Source organism: Physcomitrium patens, chromosome 11 (genome assembly GCF_059467195.1).
Source record: "Physcomitrium patens ecotype Gransden chromosome 11, ASM5946719v1, whole genome shotgun sequence".
NCBI classification, from domain to species: domain Eukaryota; kingdom Viridiplantae; phylum Streptophyta; class Bryopsida; order Funariales; family Funariaceae; genus Physcomitrium; species Physcomitrium patens.
The window spans coordinates 6,966,601-6,985,653 of NC_143420.1; the positions used below are offsets into that span (position 1 = coordinate 6,966,601).

Below are 19,053 nucleotides of genomic sequence, written 5' to 3' on the forward strand. Positions count from 1 at the left end.
GACATTTCTATCTCACAATGACTACACTCTTCAGGCATGCTTATTCATGACATGGTCTACTTCACCGTGATGGCATTATTGTTGGATACTTCATCGGACGATTTCTCGCACATTCAGCCAAATTTGCAATCAACCCACATGCCCATTTCCGTTGCGTGGTGAACTGATTTGCCGTTCAGCATAATGATCTAGGCGAACGGGACAAATTTAGAGGTATTCAAGATATCTATCATCTCCACCCTGACAATCCGCTCTTAACTTCGTTCAAGTCACATCTCTGAGACATCCTTAATCCTCACACAAGAACGCTAGAAATACCATCTCTAACGATGTCTTGTGCAAGTTCCCTGGCTTTTTCAAAGTCATGCCTCAAGACTCTTCCGAGAAATGACAGGTAAGCGTCCTACATATTCTACAATTCAGTGCAGTAATCGTCTGTGACATGAGAGCTCTTGTTTCCTCTGCTAGGCTAAGCTGCAATTATGAAGTTCCAATTCTGCTGCAATTAAAACCAAAAATATATCTTATATAAAAAAAAAAAAAAAAAAAAAAATTAGAGCACCTGTTTGTTTGCAATTAAAACCGGAAATATAGTGCCAATTCAATTTATGTGCACTATAGACCAGTGAACCAAACGAGTCTCTCTGTTCAATCTGCTTGACACTTGCACTTCGGTCTTCAAAATTTCTTGTACAGCTGCTCGAGCAAGTAGCTGGATGTGCTTGACATCCACAATGCTCAGTTTCTGCTCAACTAAGCCTGCAAAATAGGATCTCAGAACAGCTGAGGTATTCATGTGTCGATCAATCGCATAGTAGAGTCTCTCTAGTTGCATTGCCGGTCACAGGATTTACTCTGCAGAAAGTAAACACTCTTGCGTCAATGAATTGCACCTAATTTGTCAAACATTTGATACCAACAAACAGCACGAAGCGAGTGATTTGTTACAGTTGAAGAAGGATCCTTTAACAAAAATTTCATAAAGTGTAGAGGAGGTAACGAACCCGTCAGCAATTAGGCACAATTCTTTTCGTTGATCATCCCTCCAATTCACTTCAGTGAAGTCTGCCAAAAGCGAAATCAATTGAGTACGCTCTTCTGTCCTTATGCTAGTTCGTTCTATTAAACAAGTATAAAACATCTTAGACAGTCCTTCCGGTTCGTTCTTTGTGAAAATCATGTCCATGTTATTACTCCTCAGCGAAAAGAGGTAGCAGGCTTATCAGGGACTAAGAGCTGTGAAAGATAGATCCAACGATAAGATATAAGCGTACCCGCGCCAGTAATAATGGATCCTTTGAGATAAGTATTGCCAGTGACTGATGCTCCTTCTAGATTGGCATTAGTCAAATTGGCCTGTGTATTCAGTCATAAGATAGATCAGGACATCATTGAAGCAAAAATCACACAAAATCCAGAAAATATATCTAATGTGGCAATAAGTACAGTATTCTTGTATAGAAAGCCCCCGGAATGTGAATCGAACACGAATGTCAATCGAAATTCGGACAGCCAGGAATATACCTTTGATAGTCTTGCTAATGAAAGATCAGCTCCCCTAAGGTCCGCATCAGTAAGGTCAGCTCCTGTAGGCAAACGGAAGCCATAAATACGCAGGTATTTCAAGGTGCTAATGAGAGCTCGTTACTTCTCTTGATAATGCGGATGGCATGGCAGAGATTGGACACGAAGATGGACAATCTCAATTACCTGTTAAGTCTGAGTCGAAGAAGCTCGCACCTAACAACTTCGCTCCTTTGAAATTTGCCTGCCGCAGTATGGACTGCGTACAGCAAATCGTATTCACATCAGTCACCCAACAAGTTTTCACTAAGCATGAAAAATGCTGCTAAATGAGATGACAAATTCACGCTTAATTATGACGCATAATATTGCACAAGTCAATTGCAAAATCAGTATTACCGTTTTAAAGTCTTGTTTTATTAGAGTCAATCCACTGTAGTCCCGTCCAGTCAGGTCCTGCCCGCGGGTCACCTCTTGTCCGTATGGCCCACCGCCCTATAGTACAGGGTCGCCAAAGAGTTGAGGAATTTCTTCTTACCATTGAGATGTGCTGTGCGATAAGGTTCAACATCACTGACTCTTACGTGACTGAATACCATAAAAGAACACAAGAAATAGATCCAATCGCCTACGTACCCGGAAGGCAAGCGCAGGATCTGGACTAGAGTAGCAAAGCGAGGCTGCCGCTATGGCAACGAGACTGGCGCGCCCAAACCTCTGCAACCCTGCGAATTCATAATCTCGCTCGGCATGATCAACCTGGAAACCACTCCAATAATTGATGAGCAGCTATTTCCATCTGTTGTCCAATCCGCAGGAATGTCGCCTAAATTGAAAGAATAAGGAGACTAGTCGCAAACTGAAAGCTGCTAATTCACGACAACTTCCTAAGGTTTCTATCCAGAACGAATGCAAAATTGTTTCCAATGTGTCGTTGTTGCTGGGATACTTGGTAGTGTAATTCACCAGCATGAACGTCAGTGGAATAACTTAGTAAAATAATAAAATAAAATAGAAGCGTTCAAGCATTCTGCTTCACGTCTCCTGCTAAGGTAGCAAATGGATACCACTGTCACCAGATACAAAGTAAGGGGTTGAAAACACTAACCTCTCTTGATTTCTCGTCCGCTTCCTTGTAATACAAATTCTTATCAACATTTCTACAAGAAGTGACAGGCAAGGAGTTATATGACGATGGAGCGCCTGACGGTTGTGCACTAGAAGAAGCGCTAGAAGGTGCACCGGTCGCATCCCACGAACCGCCAGGAATCAGTGCCCTAATAGCTGACAAGCAAATAGTCGGCAAGGCAGCCATGGCGACAATTCACAAACCACAAACAACTACAATTCTGCCTCGAGTGTAGGTAGACTTCACTAAGAACTGCAAAAATTTCCAGAACGACAATCGCATCAGCTGCTCCGGAATCGAAGAAATAGTTTCAAAAGGCAAAAATAAAAATCTCCACTACGCCACTACGCCACTACACCTATCAAAGAAAGTGAACATGGAGAAGTCCTGAGAAGCTCAGCCATATTGCAAGCGAGCTGGATTCATCCAAGCCACAGTCGCGGTTAAGCAACCAGGAGAAAAAAGCAACGAGTAAACAGAATAGGTTCCCACCAGGAGGTTAAAAAAGCAAAAAGTAACAATGTTCAGGGGCTCAGCGACCACAAACTGGTGTGTGGGAAGGGGAGGAGGACCCGCAATCAAGGCTGGAAACGTATCATATCCAGAAAGAGATCAGGCAAGCGATGTGGAATTGGCTGCGAGATGGGCTGCGGCCATGACTTCCAGAGCTCTCTGCTGCAAGTGCACCTTTTTCCAGGCTTTGGTTTTGGATAGCGGGACCGGAGTGGTGACGGAGCAGATAAGCCTCCCTTAACCGGGCCAACCCCCTTTCACCGCGCCCTCCCTTTTGCTGGCTCACACTTGTCTTCCATGGCCACCATACGTGGTGGTAGGGGGTGGGGGTGCTTTATCGGGGGCACCCAATTCCGCTTCAGTCGGGGACCTTGGGGGGGGGGGGGATGGTGATTCAGGAATCTTGAGCTTGTCCAGCTCACCTGCCAGGTCATACTGTAATTTTGATGAAGACAGTGGAGATGTGTCTTTCCCTGTAGATAAATTTTGAACAACCTAAGTTTAAGTTTGAAAATAATTTATTATATAAAAAATTGAAGTGTATATTTTTATTTTTATTTGTATAAAATTCTTCTATTACTTGTTAGACTATATTATTTAATACGATTGTGGATCAGTGCTTCTTCTTCTTCTTCGGCTGGTTTAAATATATATATACATTAATCCTTATAATCGATTGAGACAAATTTATAATCATTTATTAACTTAAAATTTCAAGAAAATTCTCTGTATTTGGAAGTATAAATGTGAGAACGTTCTTGCAAAATCTGTCGACATTACTTCGATAAAACTGATTTATTTGTTGGTCAATGGATCATTCAAAAACAAATAAAAAATGAAAAATAAAAATCCATGTGCATATTGATGATGTACATTTACAATTATTTTGAACCTCTCAAATAAAATTGATTAGCTTATCTTCTGTGCATCTCATTATTTGATTTCAGGTATAAAGTTTTAATAAATCATAATAGTACTAAGATGACTAGGTTAATGTTCATTTTAGACAAATACAACAATACTCTATCTCTTTGTTAAACATAAATTTATGAACTAAAGTTAAAAAGAACAAATTCTTGACATTGTGTGGAGGGTTGTAATGGAAATTGGTTGGTTCTAATTGACAGAAGGTTTGGAGCAAATATTTCATATATGTGCAGGAATGCATTGGCAAGTTGTAAGTGGGTACTTATACCATTTTGAAAATTAAGTTGACGTGTAAGTCTTTTTCTTTACTATTTGCTACTACTACTGTAGGTTGTAGAATTTGTAGCATAATAAGATATTAATAACTTTAGGCAAAACATAGACTCAAAAAGAATTTTGGTGGATGTTGAAAAATCTATGCAATTTAAAGAAATTTGATGATGAAAGACGATAAAATTAACCACTGTTGCTGTAAATTATATATGTTAAATATAAGATTATTTTTTTAGTTCCAATTGAATCCTTAAAATAATACAAAATATTCATAGGCAACAATCCTCAAAACTCTTGATCTGAAAAAGTTTAAGATTTATGGAGATGGAAAAGAGTATTGTAGTAATCCTTATGCACCCACATGAAGGACAGTTTTCAAATGACTTGTGGTAGCATTGGAATGCACAGAAAATAAAATTAATTTTATTTATATGAGTTAGAAATACTGAGGCATTTGGAAACTCCTGTACCCTAAACATTTCCAGTTACACAATCAAATTATCATATTCTTATTTAAACAACTAAAATAAAAATAAAATGAAAAATGAAAAATAAAAATATACGGAGCCACAAAAATATTCTACAAAGAAAGAATGATGTTAAAAACATACTTTTAAATATACTTTTAAGTATACGGCTGAGAGATGATAGACGATACCAGGCCAGTTCCAAGCCTGTCCCGAACCTACTGTCCCCTCCGGTAACTCAAACACGGAGCTGGTTCGGCAGGGTGGTTTTAGGTCTGGTGAGCCATGTCTTCGAACAAGGGCCAGGAAGGAAATTTGAGCTTGCCTTTTTGCATCACGATTGCTCGTCGCAATCGAACGCTGCTAGAGAGGTCTGTGTGTTGCTGTTGGTGTCGGTAGGCTCCACAGTCTTTACACCATGGTGCGAATCAGCGTTTTGAACGATGCGTTGAAGAACATGTTCAACGCGGAGAAGCGGGGAAAGCGGCAGGTGCTGTTGCGGCCCTCATCCAAGGTCGTCATCAAGTTCTTGTCCGTGATGCAGAAGCACGGTATGCATCACGATCTGATTTTTTTTTGTGTGGCTACGGTTTATTAGGATTGATTGCGTTTCTGGACTCGGTGAATGTTGATCGCGAGGTATTGCTCATTTTCAATCCAGATTTTTAGGGTTTCATTGGCTGAACTATTCCTGTAGTTATGGTGACTACATTTAACTCGTCGTTTTTCGGCATCCTCATTTATTGCGTCCATGCCTGAATACTTGAATGTATGCAAATCTATTCGTTATATATATATATATATATATATTTTCTTAGCTTGTGGTTGGAAACTGAATTGAAAAGCGTTTCTTTTTCTTTTTCTTTTTTTCTTCTGTATAAGAGTGGTCCATCTCTGTGTTATCAGTATTGTATTGCGAGGAATTACAAGAATGATGCTGTTTACTTCTGAATTTTTTCAGGGTACATTGGGGAGTTCGAACTGGTTGATGACCATCGAGCTGGCAAGATTGTGGTAGAGCTCAACGGTAGATTGAACAAGTGTGGTGTAATCAGTCCTCGTTACAACGTCGGAGTTGGTGAATTGGAAGCATGGACTGCTCGGCTCCTACCATCTCGTCAGGTTTGTGGTCCGATCCTCAAAGTTTGATTTCGTACCTAGCACTTGCATTCGTATAAATGCATCAGATTTAGTATCTATCTCGAGTACCTAATACCTTGAGACGAGATCTAGATTTATTTTTGAACTTCCCTTACTGGCTATTGTTTTTTAGCTCCAGATCTTCTCCGCACGATTTGTGCAGAGTTAGAGTGCTAAAACTGTTCACAAATAAATTTGAACTGTTTGGACTTGGTGATTGAAGTTGTCGCACGACATGTAACTTACCCTTCTAGTGCAGGATTTCGAGTAGTATAAACGTACAAGTAAATCAGAATGTTCGACCATGTCATTTACTGTTTGTCCTGTTGTGCAGTTTGGCTACATTGTATTGACGACCTCAGCTGGTATTATGGATCACGATGAGGCTAGGCGTAAGAACGTAGGAGGAAAGGTCTTAGGATTCTTCTATTAAGATGATCCAGTGTCACATATCTGGACCATCGCAGGTCACAAGGTTTGCCTGCAATTTTTTGAGAAAGTATTTCTCAAGGGCTCTGCAATTGTATCTTTTCAAACCATTTTGTTGCAACTTGTCACATTACTCATGTGTATAAATCCGTTCCTTTTGAAAGTCAGTCTTGTTGTTGTCTAGAAACTCGCGATCTCCATGAGCACATGCATCGTGGCGAAATTGTAGGCTATCTACTTGAGCACCAATTTCTCTGTATACTGCTATGACCGTCCCCGTTGAAAAAAAATTGGGTGATGAAACTCGTTTTTATTTTGAAGAACATATTCAGTATGATTCATCTTCAATGATGTTTCACGCAGACAATCGTTTCTGTCCTCTTGGGCAATCCAATTTTATCTACTATTAGAGCTTGGCTGTTTTCGTATGGGAGTCATTTGTTAGACGTCCTTGACAAAATTTATTATATATCGATGTTCAAGAATTATCAATCCTTTGACGATTGCCTTCGACCATGTTGTTAAAGAATTGAACAGTCTCACACCCTTCTTTTACCTTTATTCGATGGGTTAAACTTGACAATACTCCCGAACAGACTGGATCTGATGTGTGGGCGTTCGATTTTTACATCTGCTACAAGTGTCTAAACTAAGAATTCCCAACAACGTCTTAAACTTAATAGAACATAACATATATGGGTTGGTAAGTGCTCTTACTACTGTGGTACTGCTTCTAATATGTTTGAAAATTGCTTGAACTTTCTTGTGCTATCTTCTTCGATAGCAAGGGTTCAACTGCAAAGATTCATAAAATTCAAGAAATTTTACAAATATGATAACAATTCAATCTTAAGTCCTGCAAAGGCCTTGAATCGATGTTAGTAATATTTATTTTATTTTATTTTGGCAACTAAAAAAAGTATTAGTTCTCAGATCCATTGTGCATATCTCAACATTTGAATCCTTCTCAAAATCATGTTGTTAGCTATGATGTAAGCATTGTCCATACCAAACTATACTGTAATACTATTCAAAAAATATACCAAATTGCAATAGAATGCAAGAATGTGTTGGCTTTTTTAGAAAAAGAAACTCCAATTACCAATAGGACAAATTCAAATTTTAAATCTAAAATAGATATACTGGAATTATGTGCATCAGGAGGTTGATACCTACACTTAACATGGATTCCATGTGAGCACCTAACAAACAAAAATGAATGAAGAGATGAGAAAAGCAACAAATATGGAGGTAATGAGGCAAGGAGCAGATTTCAATTCTTCACAATGTGTGCTTTAGCTCCAAACTAAAGTGATGAGTGAGACCTATAGTATTTTGATATAAAAGAGATAGATAAGATTGTATTGTCAAAATTAATCTAAATTTCTAAAAACAAACAATCAAATAAATTACATGTAATGTTAATTCAAAATATCATTTGAAAAAATAAAAACTCTAATAATAATAAACCATGATTTTTTAATATATATATATATATAGTTTAAAATTAGAAAATATCATGTATATCCTTCAAATATACTAAAATATCAAGAATATCCATGTAATCTTGATAATAGCAAATCTACCTCTTACTTTTATGATAATATCAAATCTACTCTTGAGTGTGATAAGATATCACCACCTTTATTTTATTTTTATTTTTTTAGGCACATCTAAGGCCCAAATTGCGTGCTGCTTAGATTTTGGCACAACTTTTCTTTGACACTTTTTGACCCATATTGCCTCCTTCTCTTGTTGATGTCTGTGTGTAGTTCAAATTTTGTAGCACTACTTTTTGACAAATTTGGTTGTAGCAACGTTCAACCATTGTTTGAGGATAAGGTGAGAAGATCAAATATCAACTATGATTTGGTGATTTTTTTGTACTTGATGCATCTGTTTAATAAGTATAAAACCGATTAAAGCAATGTCTGTTTTGTTCTTATATCTATTATTGACATAAATATTTTGTGTGATGGCACAAATGTTGTGAGTAATGCCATTGATTCTTGATTGTATTGATTTGATCAACTATGGTGGTCAACATTATTGAAGGTGGACATGGAGAAAGAACTAAAATTAGTAATGGCGAGTTTGAAGATTGGCCAATATCATAAGTCCATCTACATAGAGAAATAGGTAAACTTGGTGCACTTGATCTAGAATCTCATTTGAGCTATTGTCAAAAGTACTAGATTAAGACACGGTTGTGGTAATTAAAATTGGCTAGTTGTTTGTTCTTTGGTACTATCAACAACAAAAGAAAATGACTCTTTGATATGTGTGCCATAGCTATAGTCATTTTTGGAGATTCCATATATAGAGAATGGCAACTTGAAACTTTTTGGTAAGTAAATTTGAACTATTGCATTAAGATAAAGTAGGAGTTGGTCAATAGTGCCTACTTGATATTCAATGTGAGCAACATCAATGAATTCTAAGCATGGATCTTATTGTATGTAGGTACCCATGGCACTAATGCCTGGTCCGTTTGTGGAAATTGTAGAATCTTAAGCCATAGACAAATACCTAGTTGAAAAATATAAGAGCTAAGACTCTTTGCTCTTGGGTAAGGTGTTAAAGGAAAGATCAACCATCATTTAGTGGGTGGAAAGTGTTGCCACAACCAAATTTGTTAAAAACTAGTATGGCTCACAAACATGAAAAATAGAGGAGGAAAAATATGCCAAAAAGTGCTAAAAATGGCTATGCTAAAATTTGTGTGGCATGCAATTTGGACCCCAAATGCACCTAAAAAAAAAAAAGATTGGTAATACCTTATCAATGATAGATTTTTTGTTATTAAGAATACATGGATATTCTTGATATTTCAACATATTTGAGGGACATATTTATATATATATATATATATGATATTTTTCCTTAAAATTATATATTATTAGACTTTAAATAGATACAAATGAAGTAATTATTTTTGTAAATACAAAAGATACAAAAGATTTTTTTCAAAATAAAATTTGATTTTTGAAACTATACATAACATTTAAGAGTATTTAAGAGTAGATACCTTATTATCAAAGGATATGAATGGATTAAAAATTACCCACAAAGTGATGTAGATAGTATTAAAGCCTTAGTACTAGAAACATAATATAACATGTGTTGAATACAATGATTATAATAGATTATCAAAGTATTTGAGAGAAATGAGTTCAGAAGTACCAAGATAGTATCAAAATATTTTTAGTAAAACGAATGCACTGAAACCTAGAAAATAACTCATACACACTAAAAACCCACGAAACTTCAGAAAAAATGCATATACTTCTAAAATATGGTTTTATATTGTCTTCTCAAATATGCCTTTCCATATATTTTGTTTGGATTTGCATACAAATATTAACTTACAGACTCAATTTTGAGTTATTCCCTCAACAAAACAAATAAAATTTGAATCAACAGAACCACATTTCTTAACCATGTAGAAAAGACAAAAAAGCTCACACAAAATATCCCTCTTGATTCATGATTTCTCTAGCCACGGCGATATATCACACAAGAAAATGACATTATCTTCATTACCGATTAATTGACTTCAAAACGCCGATTACATCAGACAATTCTAACATGACCGAGAGAAATATACACTTAATATGGAAGTTAATTCATGAGGCCACTTTTAACGCGCCTTATAACAAAATCAAGGCAAGAGTCTCAAATACAGTGAACGGATCGCTTGTAAAAGCCTTCACTACAAACGCCAAGCTCTCTTCAAGGCCAGGCCGCGACAACCACGCCGTATTCTGATCACTGTCTCCCCTCGAGACTCCTCGATTAGGCGTGGAGACTGGTTTCGTCGTGCAAAACTTGGCCAGGAACGATTTTGAAGGTTCAGCATCAGGCACAACGTGAGCTGATTTAACTTGCTTTGTTCTCCAAAAAATGCCACCAGCAAATCCAGAATGCGGTTTGAAGCCAGAACATCGGTGGATGCTGCATGCACCTCGACCACATCGTCTTCACGTGAGCATGGTAACGGAATGAAAGTCCCCCTGGGTAACAAGACACTGGAGCTCGCAGTTGGTTGCATAATCATATCGCTCTAGGAATAGATCAAGCAAGAGGGACACTCACAACTCATGGTCGGACCCGAACCAAAATAACAATGCATCATAGATAATTTGAGCTGTATTAAGTGTCAAATACTGTGCCCATCTTGAACAATCTAACAACGTAGACTCACAAGCTCATCAAGAATTGGGAAAAAATGGGTCACCTTCACGTTGTGTTTGAACTGCAGGTCAGGAAGCATCACCCTTGCGGAAAGGGGTAGATATAAGCTTCCTTCGCAATACAGAAATCAAAATAAGCGGTGGAGCGAAGACACCGTCGATGTCCTCGGTTCAGCACTGGCCTTGTCTCCACCAAGTAGTTGACCATTCTTCTTCCAGTCTGCACGGCAGATTGGTTGAGAAGCCTGAGCTTGTTGTAAGAGTCGATCCCTTGGAAAGGTCAGATGGGAGGATAGCAATGAGCTCAGTCTTTTTCTCAGAGGACTTTAGGTTGCTGCTGGATAGTTGATGAAGATTATGGATTGTAAATCCCAGATGATGTGCGTCGTTGAGAACCATGTGGTGTATCTTCATCAGTAGGCTCAGGGACAATATCGCTAGAACCTCTCCTAGCATGCCCTGGGGTGTCCCATCGTAGGGCACTGGAGGATGCCACTCCAGAAGCCTTTGAGACTGGCAGGGAGCCATGATATGCATCCGAGTCTCCCAAGCGTGACATGGACCTGTTGTTGTGCTTGTGGCGCTAGCTTCCGAACATAGCCTCGTTCCATGAGCTGTGGGACGATGTCCGCATGGCCAAGGACTCTCCGAAATGCTCCTCCCGCACCACTTTGTGAGGATTCTCAAGCGCTTTCAAAACATGCCGCATGCTGGGTCGCTTGTGGGGCTTAGTGTGCAGGCAGGCACGAGCAATTACTGCCATGGCCCAAACCTCTGCAAGCAAGTCTTCGTCGACTATTAGAAATGGGTCAACCAGTTTGGGCAGAGACTCCTTGTCGTGCACCCTGATCAATGGAAGAGCCCACTCCAACCACGCCTCGCTGTGGTGATCCGCAGTTGACCCACTTATACCAAGCTTCCCGGATACAAGTTCTAGTAGCACCTTTCCAAAGTTGTAAACGTCGGAACTGGTAGAAACTGCCGCAACTGCCAATGCAGCAGAGTAACTCGTTGGACAAAGAGTACTAGATATTTACACAGATCTAAAGCAGAAATAAAAACCTTTCAAAGAACCTCATGACATGCAGGTTGAGGAGGGGCTACAGCCTGAAGAACCTATTAAGAAAATCATTGTCATAGATTTCAAAGCATTGTCGTGCACTCGAAAACGTAGAGTAATCAAATAAAGTAGCAATATAGGAATAAAGCTCTCACCGGAATCTCTTTGGTCTGATGATCTGCCCCACAGGTAGAAGCGCACCCACAAGTCATTTAGACAAACACCTCTTAATGTTAGCGAACAGATTTTGCTACCAAGACCAGATGCACATTCTCTATCAGATCTTATGGTTGGAGAGGGGAAATCTAGGTGAATGGACTCAAACATGCCCTCATTATAGGACTTTATTTGAATTAGAAACAAGACTAAAAGAACCTTGGATTGGTGCCCGCATTGATTCGTTAACATAGTTTAAGTATATTAAGTGAGAAAAGGGATCAGCAAAGCACTGCAGTTTGAATGTACTCAATACGTAAAAGAAAAAGCTTAAAAAAACACACTGCATTAAGTAAGTACTAGAGGTAACTAGACTCACTGCGAAAAGCCAAGCAAACGGGTGATGCGACTTGGATGTGGTTCCCCATCTTGCACGCGTGCATTACTCAGGCTCCCAAGCCTGACCTCAAACATGTCATCCAGAAGGATGCTGTTTGCCTTCACGTCCCTGCAAGGGAATCCGGAAAAAAGTTTTAATTCGAGAAGTAACAAAAGATCAATTAATGCTAATTTTAAAACCGGAAAAGCACCAACTGTTGATCCAAATGAGGAGAGGGGTCATATACCTGTGAACGATTGGCGGGGAGCATTCAGAGTGCAGGTGGAAGAGAGCCTCCGCAACGCCAATGGCAATCTTGAGACGAGTGATCCAGTCCAAGGTCTGCAACACATCCTCACATGGGTCGGGACTGCCTTTCTTGTGTAAGGCGGTAGCCAGGTCCCCATTCGTTGTATACTTGTACACCAGAAACTTTTCCTCGTCCCGGTCAAGACAATGACCCAGCAACAATACAAGCCGTGTGTGGGAAGCGCGTCCCAGCACTTCCAACTCCTGCAGATAAGTCTCCATCTTCACCTTCGTCAGATCTATCCTCTTGATGGCCACCATTGTCCCGCTTTCAAGAACCCCCCTGTATATATCCCCAGAGTGACCATTCGAAATGAGATTCCCTACAAAGAAGTTCTTTGTGGCTCTCTGCAGCTGCTCGTATGTGAAGACCTCCCCCATCCGGCTAGTAGGGACAGCAGGTGCAATTGCGCGAGCCGAACCGCCTCGTACACTGCCGATGCTGCCATGAGTCCTAGCCGATTCACCTTTCTTTTTTCCTCCACATCCAAGTCGAACACAGCAATAGATAACTGACGCCACCAGAAAAATCAAGCCCGCACCGCCTACACAGCTAGATAGAATTAGCACCAGATGCTTGGTTTTCGACTTGTTTCCACCAGGATCGGACGCTAAGGGTTGCTCCAGCATGGGGATTCCATCCGATGCTGGAGGAGTGGTTGGGGCTCCGAAAATGACCCCTTGCCTGACGTAGAATCGCTGGCATGTCCGTAGCTCGTGCTGCCCTGAAGAACCCAGAAGACAGTTCTTTTTCACCACAGCGGTGGGCAGAAATCCCGATGGCAAACTACCGTTGAAAAAGTTATGGGAAACATTCAGAGATTTCAAGTTTCGAAGAGCCACCAACTCGCTGACAATTGGTCCATAGAAGTAGTTGTGAGCGATGTCGAGAATCTCAAGCGACTTGATAGCGCCCATCTCTGACGACAAGAGACCTGTGATCCGGTTGCTAGAGACGTCCAACACAACAAGTTCCTTCAAATCGCCTATTGTTGCTGGCAACATTCCTTCCACAATATTCTCCCGCAGGATGAGTGTTCGGAGTCCTGTGCATTGCGTGATATCGGAAGGCAATGTTCCAGAGAGATTGTTCGTCGCCAGGGATAAGAAGTTGAGGCTCTTCAGCTTCCCAAGATCGGGAGGGATTGCACCAGAGAAGTTATTGGAAGACAAGTCTAGTAGTGTCAAGAGGAAGAGGCTCCCCAACTGTGGCGGAAGAGGGCCTACGAGGTCGTTGTGCGATGCAATGAAGAATTGCAAGTTTACAAGGTTGCCCACTGTTGTTGGTAACACCCCTGTGAGATTGTTGTGAGACAGGTCTACAGACACTAGCGCTGAGGCATTGAATATAGAAGGAGGAATCGAGCCCACCAGCTTGTTGTTTGACAAATTAAGGGTAGTGAGGTTCACCATGCTGCCGACAGACGCTGGAATCTCCCCGGTAATATTATTACCTGCGAGACACAGGACCGTCAAGTTTGAAAAATTCCCCAGGGCACGGGGCAAAGTACCTTCAAGTGAAGTAGCAGTGAGATCCAGAATCTGGAGGGTTTGAAGGCTAGTGATCCAGTCCGGGAGTGAGAAACGCAAGGTAAATCCTGACGCATTGAGCTCTCGCAAGTAGGGTAATGCCTGCAGGCCGTCCAATACAGCGTTGAAAGATTGGTTGGACACTCTTTGGAGCACACTAAGATCGAGACTATCCACATGGTCGCCCACGCATTGCACTCCTTGCCACCTTGTGCAGGGGTCCTCGGATGGAGGCCAGGAGCTTTGTTCCACCTGCAAATCCTTCTGCAGCTCCCGCATTGCTTGAGCCTCGCTGTTCATTAGCGCCATAGTCAGCACACGACACTGATATACAATGAGAGTGAGGGCGACCACCCACCACCACACCCAGTTCTTCATTTTGGTGAAAATCCTCAATGCCTTCCTCTTGCATCCAATTGCAAAATGAACTATTCCAACTCAAGCCGTTTGACCTTAGAAAGGTCAAAAGCCCTGCAGACCTTGATAATGCATTCGCGGACGCAATATTCATCCCTGTCCTACAAGTACCACTAATCACACTGACTTGGTTCTACTCTCAACGTGCCATTGGCTTCTCTCCTGCCAATTCCTGAACATCGGTACTCCGAGGCATTAACATGATGTACAATGCGAGCATTGATAGACCTCTTGGTGAAGACATGCCTAGGCGTACTGCAAAGTCGACACCCTGCAGGACGCGAATAAATCAGCGTTAAAATCGAAGGATGTAAGATCCCTGTAGAACCTGCTTCCAAGGCGCGGGAGTGACGAGAGCTGTCGCCAAAATCTGGCATTGGACACAACTTGCATGATGACTAAGAACCCCATGTTGAAAACCAAATGATCGCGCAGGCTACGATCGTGGCAGACGGCGCACTGCCACGGATAAAGGCTGTCCCACATCGACCATCTGACCCGACAAACCGCAACACAGCAGCTTCCCGCCTGCGGGTTGTACCCCACCAGTTCCTGATGCGAATCTCCACCCGCTCCCGCCTCACGACACTCCGCTACGATCTCTTCAACTCGGCACTTCCAAACTGGACCACAGGATCAACGCCTGCACCCATCCACGTCCCGCAACCATGTGCTGACCAGAGCGTACATCTGCCTCCACACGCCGAAGCGTGCGCAATCACACGATCCACCTGAAAAAACAACTCAAAACACCTCGCGTGATGCACAACGCCACAAACCAACCCTCCCAAGCATCGTCACTCGCAATCCACCGAAGGCTCCACTCTGCACACCCACACTGTTGCCTTCTCCGAGACCAGAATCCTTCTGGACAACCACCACCACCACCATCATCATCATCATCATCCTCCGAATCCCCCCTGATTCCTCTCTCTCGCCTTCTGCTGCAGCACGAACTCAACACGTCCCTGAGAGGGCTCGTCGTGCGCCCACGTGGTCACGGCACGAAACAAGGGAGTGAAGACGACGACGAGAAGTAGCAGACAAATGGGCAGCGACAAGGTGCGCGTCAGAGCGCGAGGGTGGGGGGCAGTTATGAGGGCAGTCGCAACAACGCTGATCACGCCATCAATGGCATTCATGGCGTCGCGAGCACGACGCCACCAATGCAGGCAGGTCCTCCTGATCTGTTGGGCTTCTCTGTTGTGTGAAAGTGAGTGAATGAGTGAGTGAGTGTGTGTGTGTGTGTGTGTGTCTGCGCTTTGTTTTCAAAAAACTCGCGATCGATGGCTTGGATTCCGCGGCCCGTGTCTCTCGTCGGCGTCAGATGATGGGTCCCCGCGGCGTCGCGACGGCACCGCGCGTGTGAATCCATCGAGATCGGGCCACAATTCTCGTGACCACCAACCTCTCAACAACACGGAGCCCTCGAAAAAGTAAAAATATAGTTGCGTGCAAATCGTAAAAAGTGATAGTCCTATTGAAGTCCCTAGATTGTTCAATAACGTACTGATAAAAGTCTTGTTCATGTCCCTATAGTGTTTCAATCACAAACCATAACTGATGTTGTTGTCAACTTTAATATATATATATATATATATATATAAATTTCTTTTAGGATTTAAATTTATGAATGATCCATTTTTTACAATTATAAAGTGGAGTAACAGTGAAGTTTATTCTTTTAAAGACAGACATCAGAGAAAATTAATATTATTAATGTTTTACGAAGTAACTGTAAATAGTTAAAATTTTCATGAATCAGGCATAATATAAAATCATAAGTAGATTACAAGGCAATATTAATTATTCCTTAATCAGTGTTTACTGTATATGTGTGGATATATGCTTCAATCAAGAAATAAGTATTGCATCCACTACTCTGTTGACTACGTGTGAAAAGAAAAAATATTCTGAGTGTATTTGTTGTGAATACATTCATCACACATTGTAGGTTACCTTCAAATGTTTTTGAATGTTTGTTGAAAATCCATAATGTTGAAGTTGGTACCTTGATTTTTTAAACAATACTATATTAAATATTATGTTATACTTTTTTTAAATTAGTCATGATGTCCAAATCTATGTATATATATATATTTTTAAATAATTATTTATGGACTTAGATCCAATCTATTTGCTTGTTAGAATAACATTTATAATATCTTTATATCTTTATTTATATTGTCTTTTATATTTTGTAAAATTATTTTTTTGATATGTTTATTTTATTTTAGTTTTTGTTAAATTGATGTTTTATTGCTAGTTGTAATAATCTCATAACTAAATCTAAATAGTGTCTTTGTTGTATCTTACATATTTTTAGATTACCATAAATAGTTAGAATTATATAATCTTTGAATCAAATTATTATTATGTCATAGAAAAATCTAGCTATGTAATAAATATATTTTTATTTCAGCAAGATTCAAATTTTATCTTAAAATATATTTTTTTAATTTATTACAATTATAATTGAAGCATTATTACTATTTCACATATAATATGATTTGACACATCTTTTTTAATTATCAAGCTATTAAAATCACCTACTAACATTCTATTTTAAAGAATAATTGATTATTTTATATATTTTTGTAACAAACATATGCTTATTTTTAAAAGATATTAGATATATAAAATACATATTTTGTTAATATCTAAATTCTAAAATAAGTTACAGGTTTAAACTAACATAAATTCATAACATAAGTCAATTATAGTTTTTATTTTTTTATTTTTAAATTTCTTTTATTACATATTATATTATAGATAAAATATCATTAATATTCCTTAAATATATTGAAATATCAAGAATATTCATATATTCTTGATAATAGAAAATACAACCCTTAGATTTGTGACAAGGTATCACCAACATTCCTTATTTATTTGCCATTTGAGGCCTAGATTGTAGGTCATATAGATTTTACCACTCGTATTTTTGGCTTTTTGAGAATTGGAAAAATCATTCTTCCTTTTCTTTTGTCAATTTACAAACCATGCCTCATAATGCAATTTTTTTGTAGTGCCATCAATCTCTTCTTCCTTGCAATGCTCTTCACCACACTTACTCACCACACAATTATTCCTTTCTGCATTCCACTATTCCAAATCTTTTCCACTCTTCTTGTCTTTACTTTAATTTCTTTCACTTAATAAAATCAACACCTTGACATGCTCTTGCACATTGTACCAACCAAAAAAGTACAACATAATCAACATCCTAAGTTTGAAAACTTCATAGAAATCCACATTATTATCATCATTGGTTAATAAGTGCAATAAATTGTGCTTCTACAGTTTATATAATCTTAAAAGTGCAAGTAAGTATTCACACATAATATTGAGCAGAAGATAGATAGTTAACTTAGTAATATTTTAAGACTTCAAATGACAAAATGAATTCAATATACAAAAAAACTCTTGAAATAACATATATAAAACAAACACAAGCTTATTAGAGTATCTGAAGAGAAGACATATCAACATGTCCCAAGGCTATTTATACTAGACTTAATATCTAAGGTTACAAAGTAATATAAGTCATAAGGCTCAATATATATAGAATTTGGGCATCTCTTTTGATAATTCAAGACAAAACCTAAAATTGAAATCATTGTCATCATAATGTGTATAAATAAGGATCAATAGATGTGGATCAAAGTAGTATATAAGGCAATGATAGGCTGTCACGGACACAAAATACAGACTTGAAATCTAAGAAGAAGTTCAAGAAGAAGTGGCAGAACTAGATTAAACAGATGAGTACAAGAACAACACCAGAAAGGTGAGCTAGAATTCCAAGAGATGTGTTGTCGAGACTGAAGAACCCTTCAGCCTCGACTCCTATATATACTACTGAATAGGAAGCTTCTCGAGCTACTTCCGCTAACTAGGACGCTTCTCCAACAACTTCTACTAATTAAGAAACTTCTCGAGAAACTTCCTAGAATCTATCAGAATATTCTAGAACCTTCTAAGAATATTCTAGAACCTTCTAAGAATCTTTTGAGAATATTCTAAGAATCTTCTAGAACCTTCTAAAGGAATCTTTAGAGAATCTTTAGAGAATATTCTAGAAGAATATTTGAAGAATCTTCTAATGTATGTCCATGACATCACCTCCTCTTCTAACTTCGAGGTCTCCGAGAAGCAATGTTGTTATCAGTCAATACCAACGCAAGAAAATGAAAATCTGTCGCATCACATCCGCTATGAATTCCAATTGTTGTTCGCGAGGCAAATGATTCATCGGCCCTTGGAGCCAACGGTAGTGACCAACGCCTTCAACCTCTGACCAAGCGTGGACTTCTGTGTCTTCATTGTGAAACTGTCCTCCAAACACACCTTCTGGCTGACCGTCGTAGGCAGGCTCGACCTCAAATACAATTACTAGCGATCTGTTGCTCGGTATCCTCTGACGTCGTCGTGGTGCAGGCGGTTCTTCATCTCGCGGTCGTCTTCGTGAGCTAGTCGCTTGAGATGACATAACAAGTGTAGTATCTTGACTATCCATGTCCAAAGGCTAAAATGATGAGAGCAAACTATAGTTGCTAACAAAGTTCTACACTATCGAACTATGGGTTTTGGAGGTGCCCTCCCCC

General features: G+C 39.6%; 3 protein-coding genes across 4 annotated transcripts; 1 reads left to right on the plus strand and 2 right to left on the minus strand.

Annotated features, from left to right (window-relative positions):
• Positions 1-122: 122 nt before the first annotated feature.
• LOC112288217 (thylakoid lumenal 15 kDa protein 1, chloroplastic) lies at positions 123-3,017 on the minus strand. The gene is made up of 8 exons (XM_024532194.3): positions 2,633-3,017; positions 2,161-2,283; positions 1,924-2,019; positions 1,711-1,783; positions 1,525-1,586; positions 1,275-1,356; positions 1,005-1,065; positions 123-855 (listed from the first exon to the last, which is right to left on the minus strand). The coding sequence occupies exons 1-8, from the start codon at positions 2,837-2,839 to the stop codon at positions 804-806; spliced, it is 756 nt and encodes a 251-aa protein (XP_024387962.1). The 5' UTR covers positions 2,840-3,017; the 3' UTR covers positions 123-803.
• A 2,152-nt stretch (positions 3,018-5,169) lies between these two features.
• LOC112288319 (small ribosomal subunit protein uS8) lies at positions 5,170-6,535 on the plus strand. Its single transcript, XM_024532415.3, has 3 exons — positions 5,170-5,384; positions 5,795-5,955; positions 6,308-6,535. Exons 1-3 carry the CDS (start codon positions 5,252-5,254, stop codon positions 6,404-6,406), a joined length of 393 nt encoding a protein of 130 aa, XP_024388183.1. The 5' UTR covers positions 5,170-5,251; the 3' UTR covers positions 6,407-6,535.
• Positions 6,536-10,006: 3,471 nt separating this feature from the next.
• Positions 10,007-15,044, minus strand: LOC112288180 (uncharacterized). Of its 2 annotated transcripts, none has more exons than XM_090254219.1 (5): positions 12,438-15,044; positions 12,191-12,319; positions 11,811-11,833; positions 10,640-11,582; positions 10,007-10,356 (listed from the first exon to the last, which is right to left on the minus strand). In XM_090254219.1, the coding sequence occupies exons 1-4, from the start codon at positions 14,405-14,407 to the stop codon at positions 11,179-11,181; spliced, it is 2,526 nt and encodes an 841-aa protein (XP_090110345.1). In that variant the 5' UTR covers positions 14,408-15,044; the 3' UTR covers positions 10,007-10,356; positions 10,640-11,178. The 2 variants fall into 2 exon arrangements, with proteins under 2 accessions (XP_090110345.1, XP_024387866.1); XM_024532098.3 differs by having other exon boundaries at positions 10,007-10,415; positions 12,438-14,556.
• Positions 15,045-19,053: the final 4,009 nt, after the last annotated feature.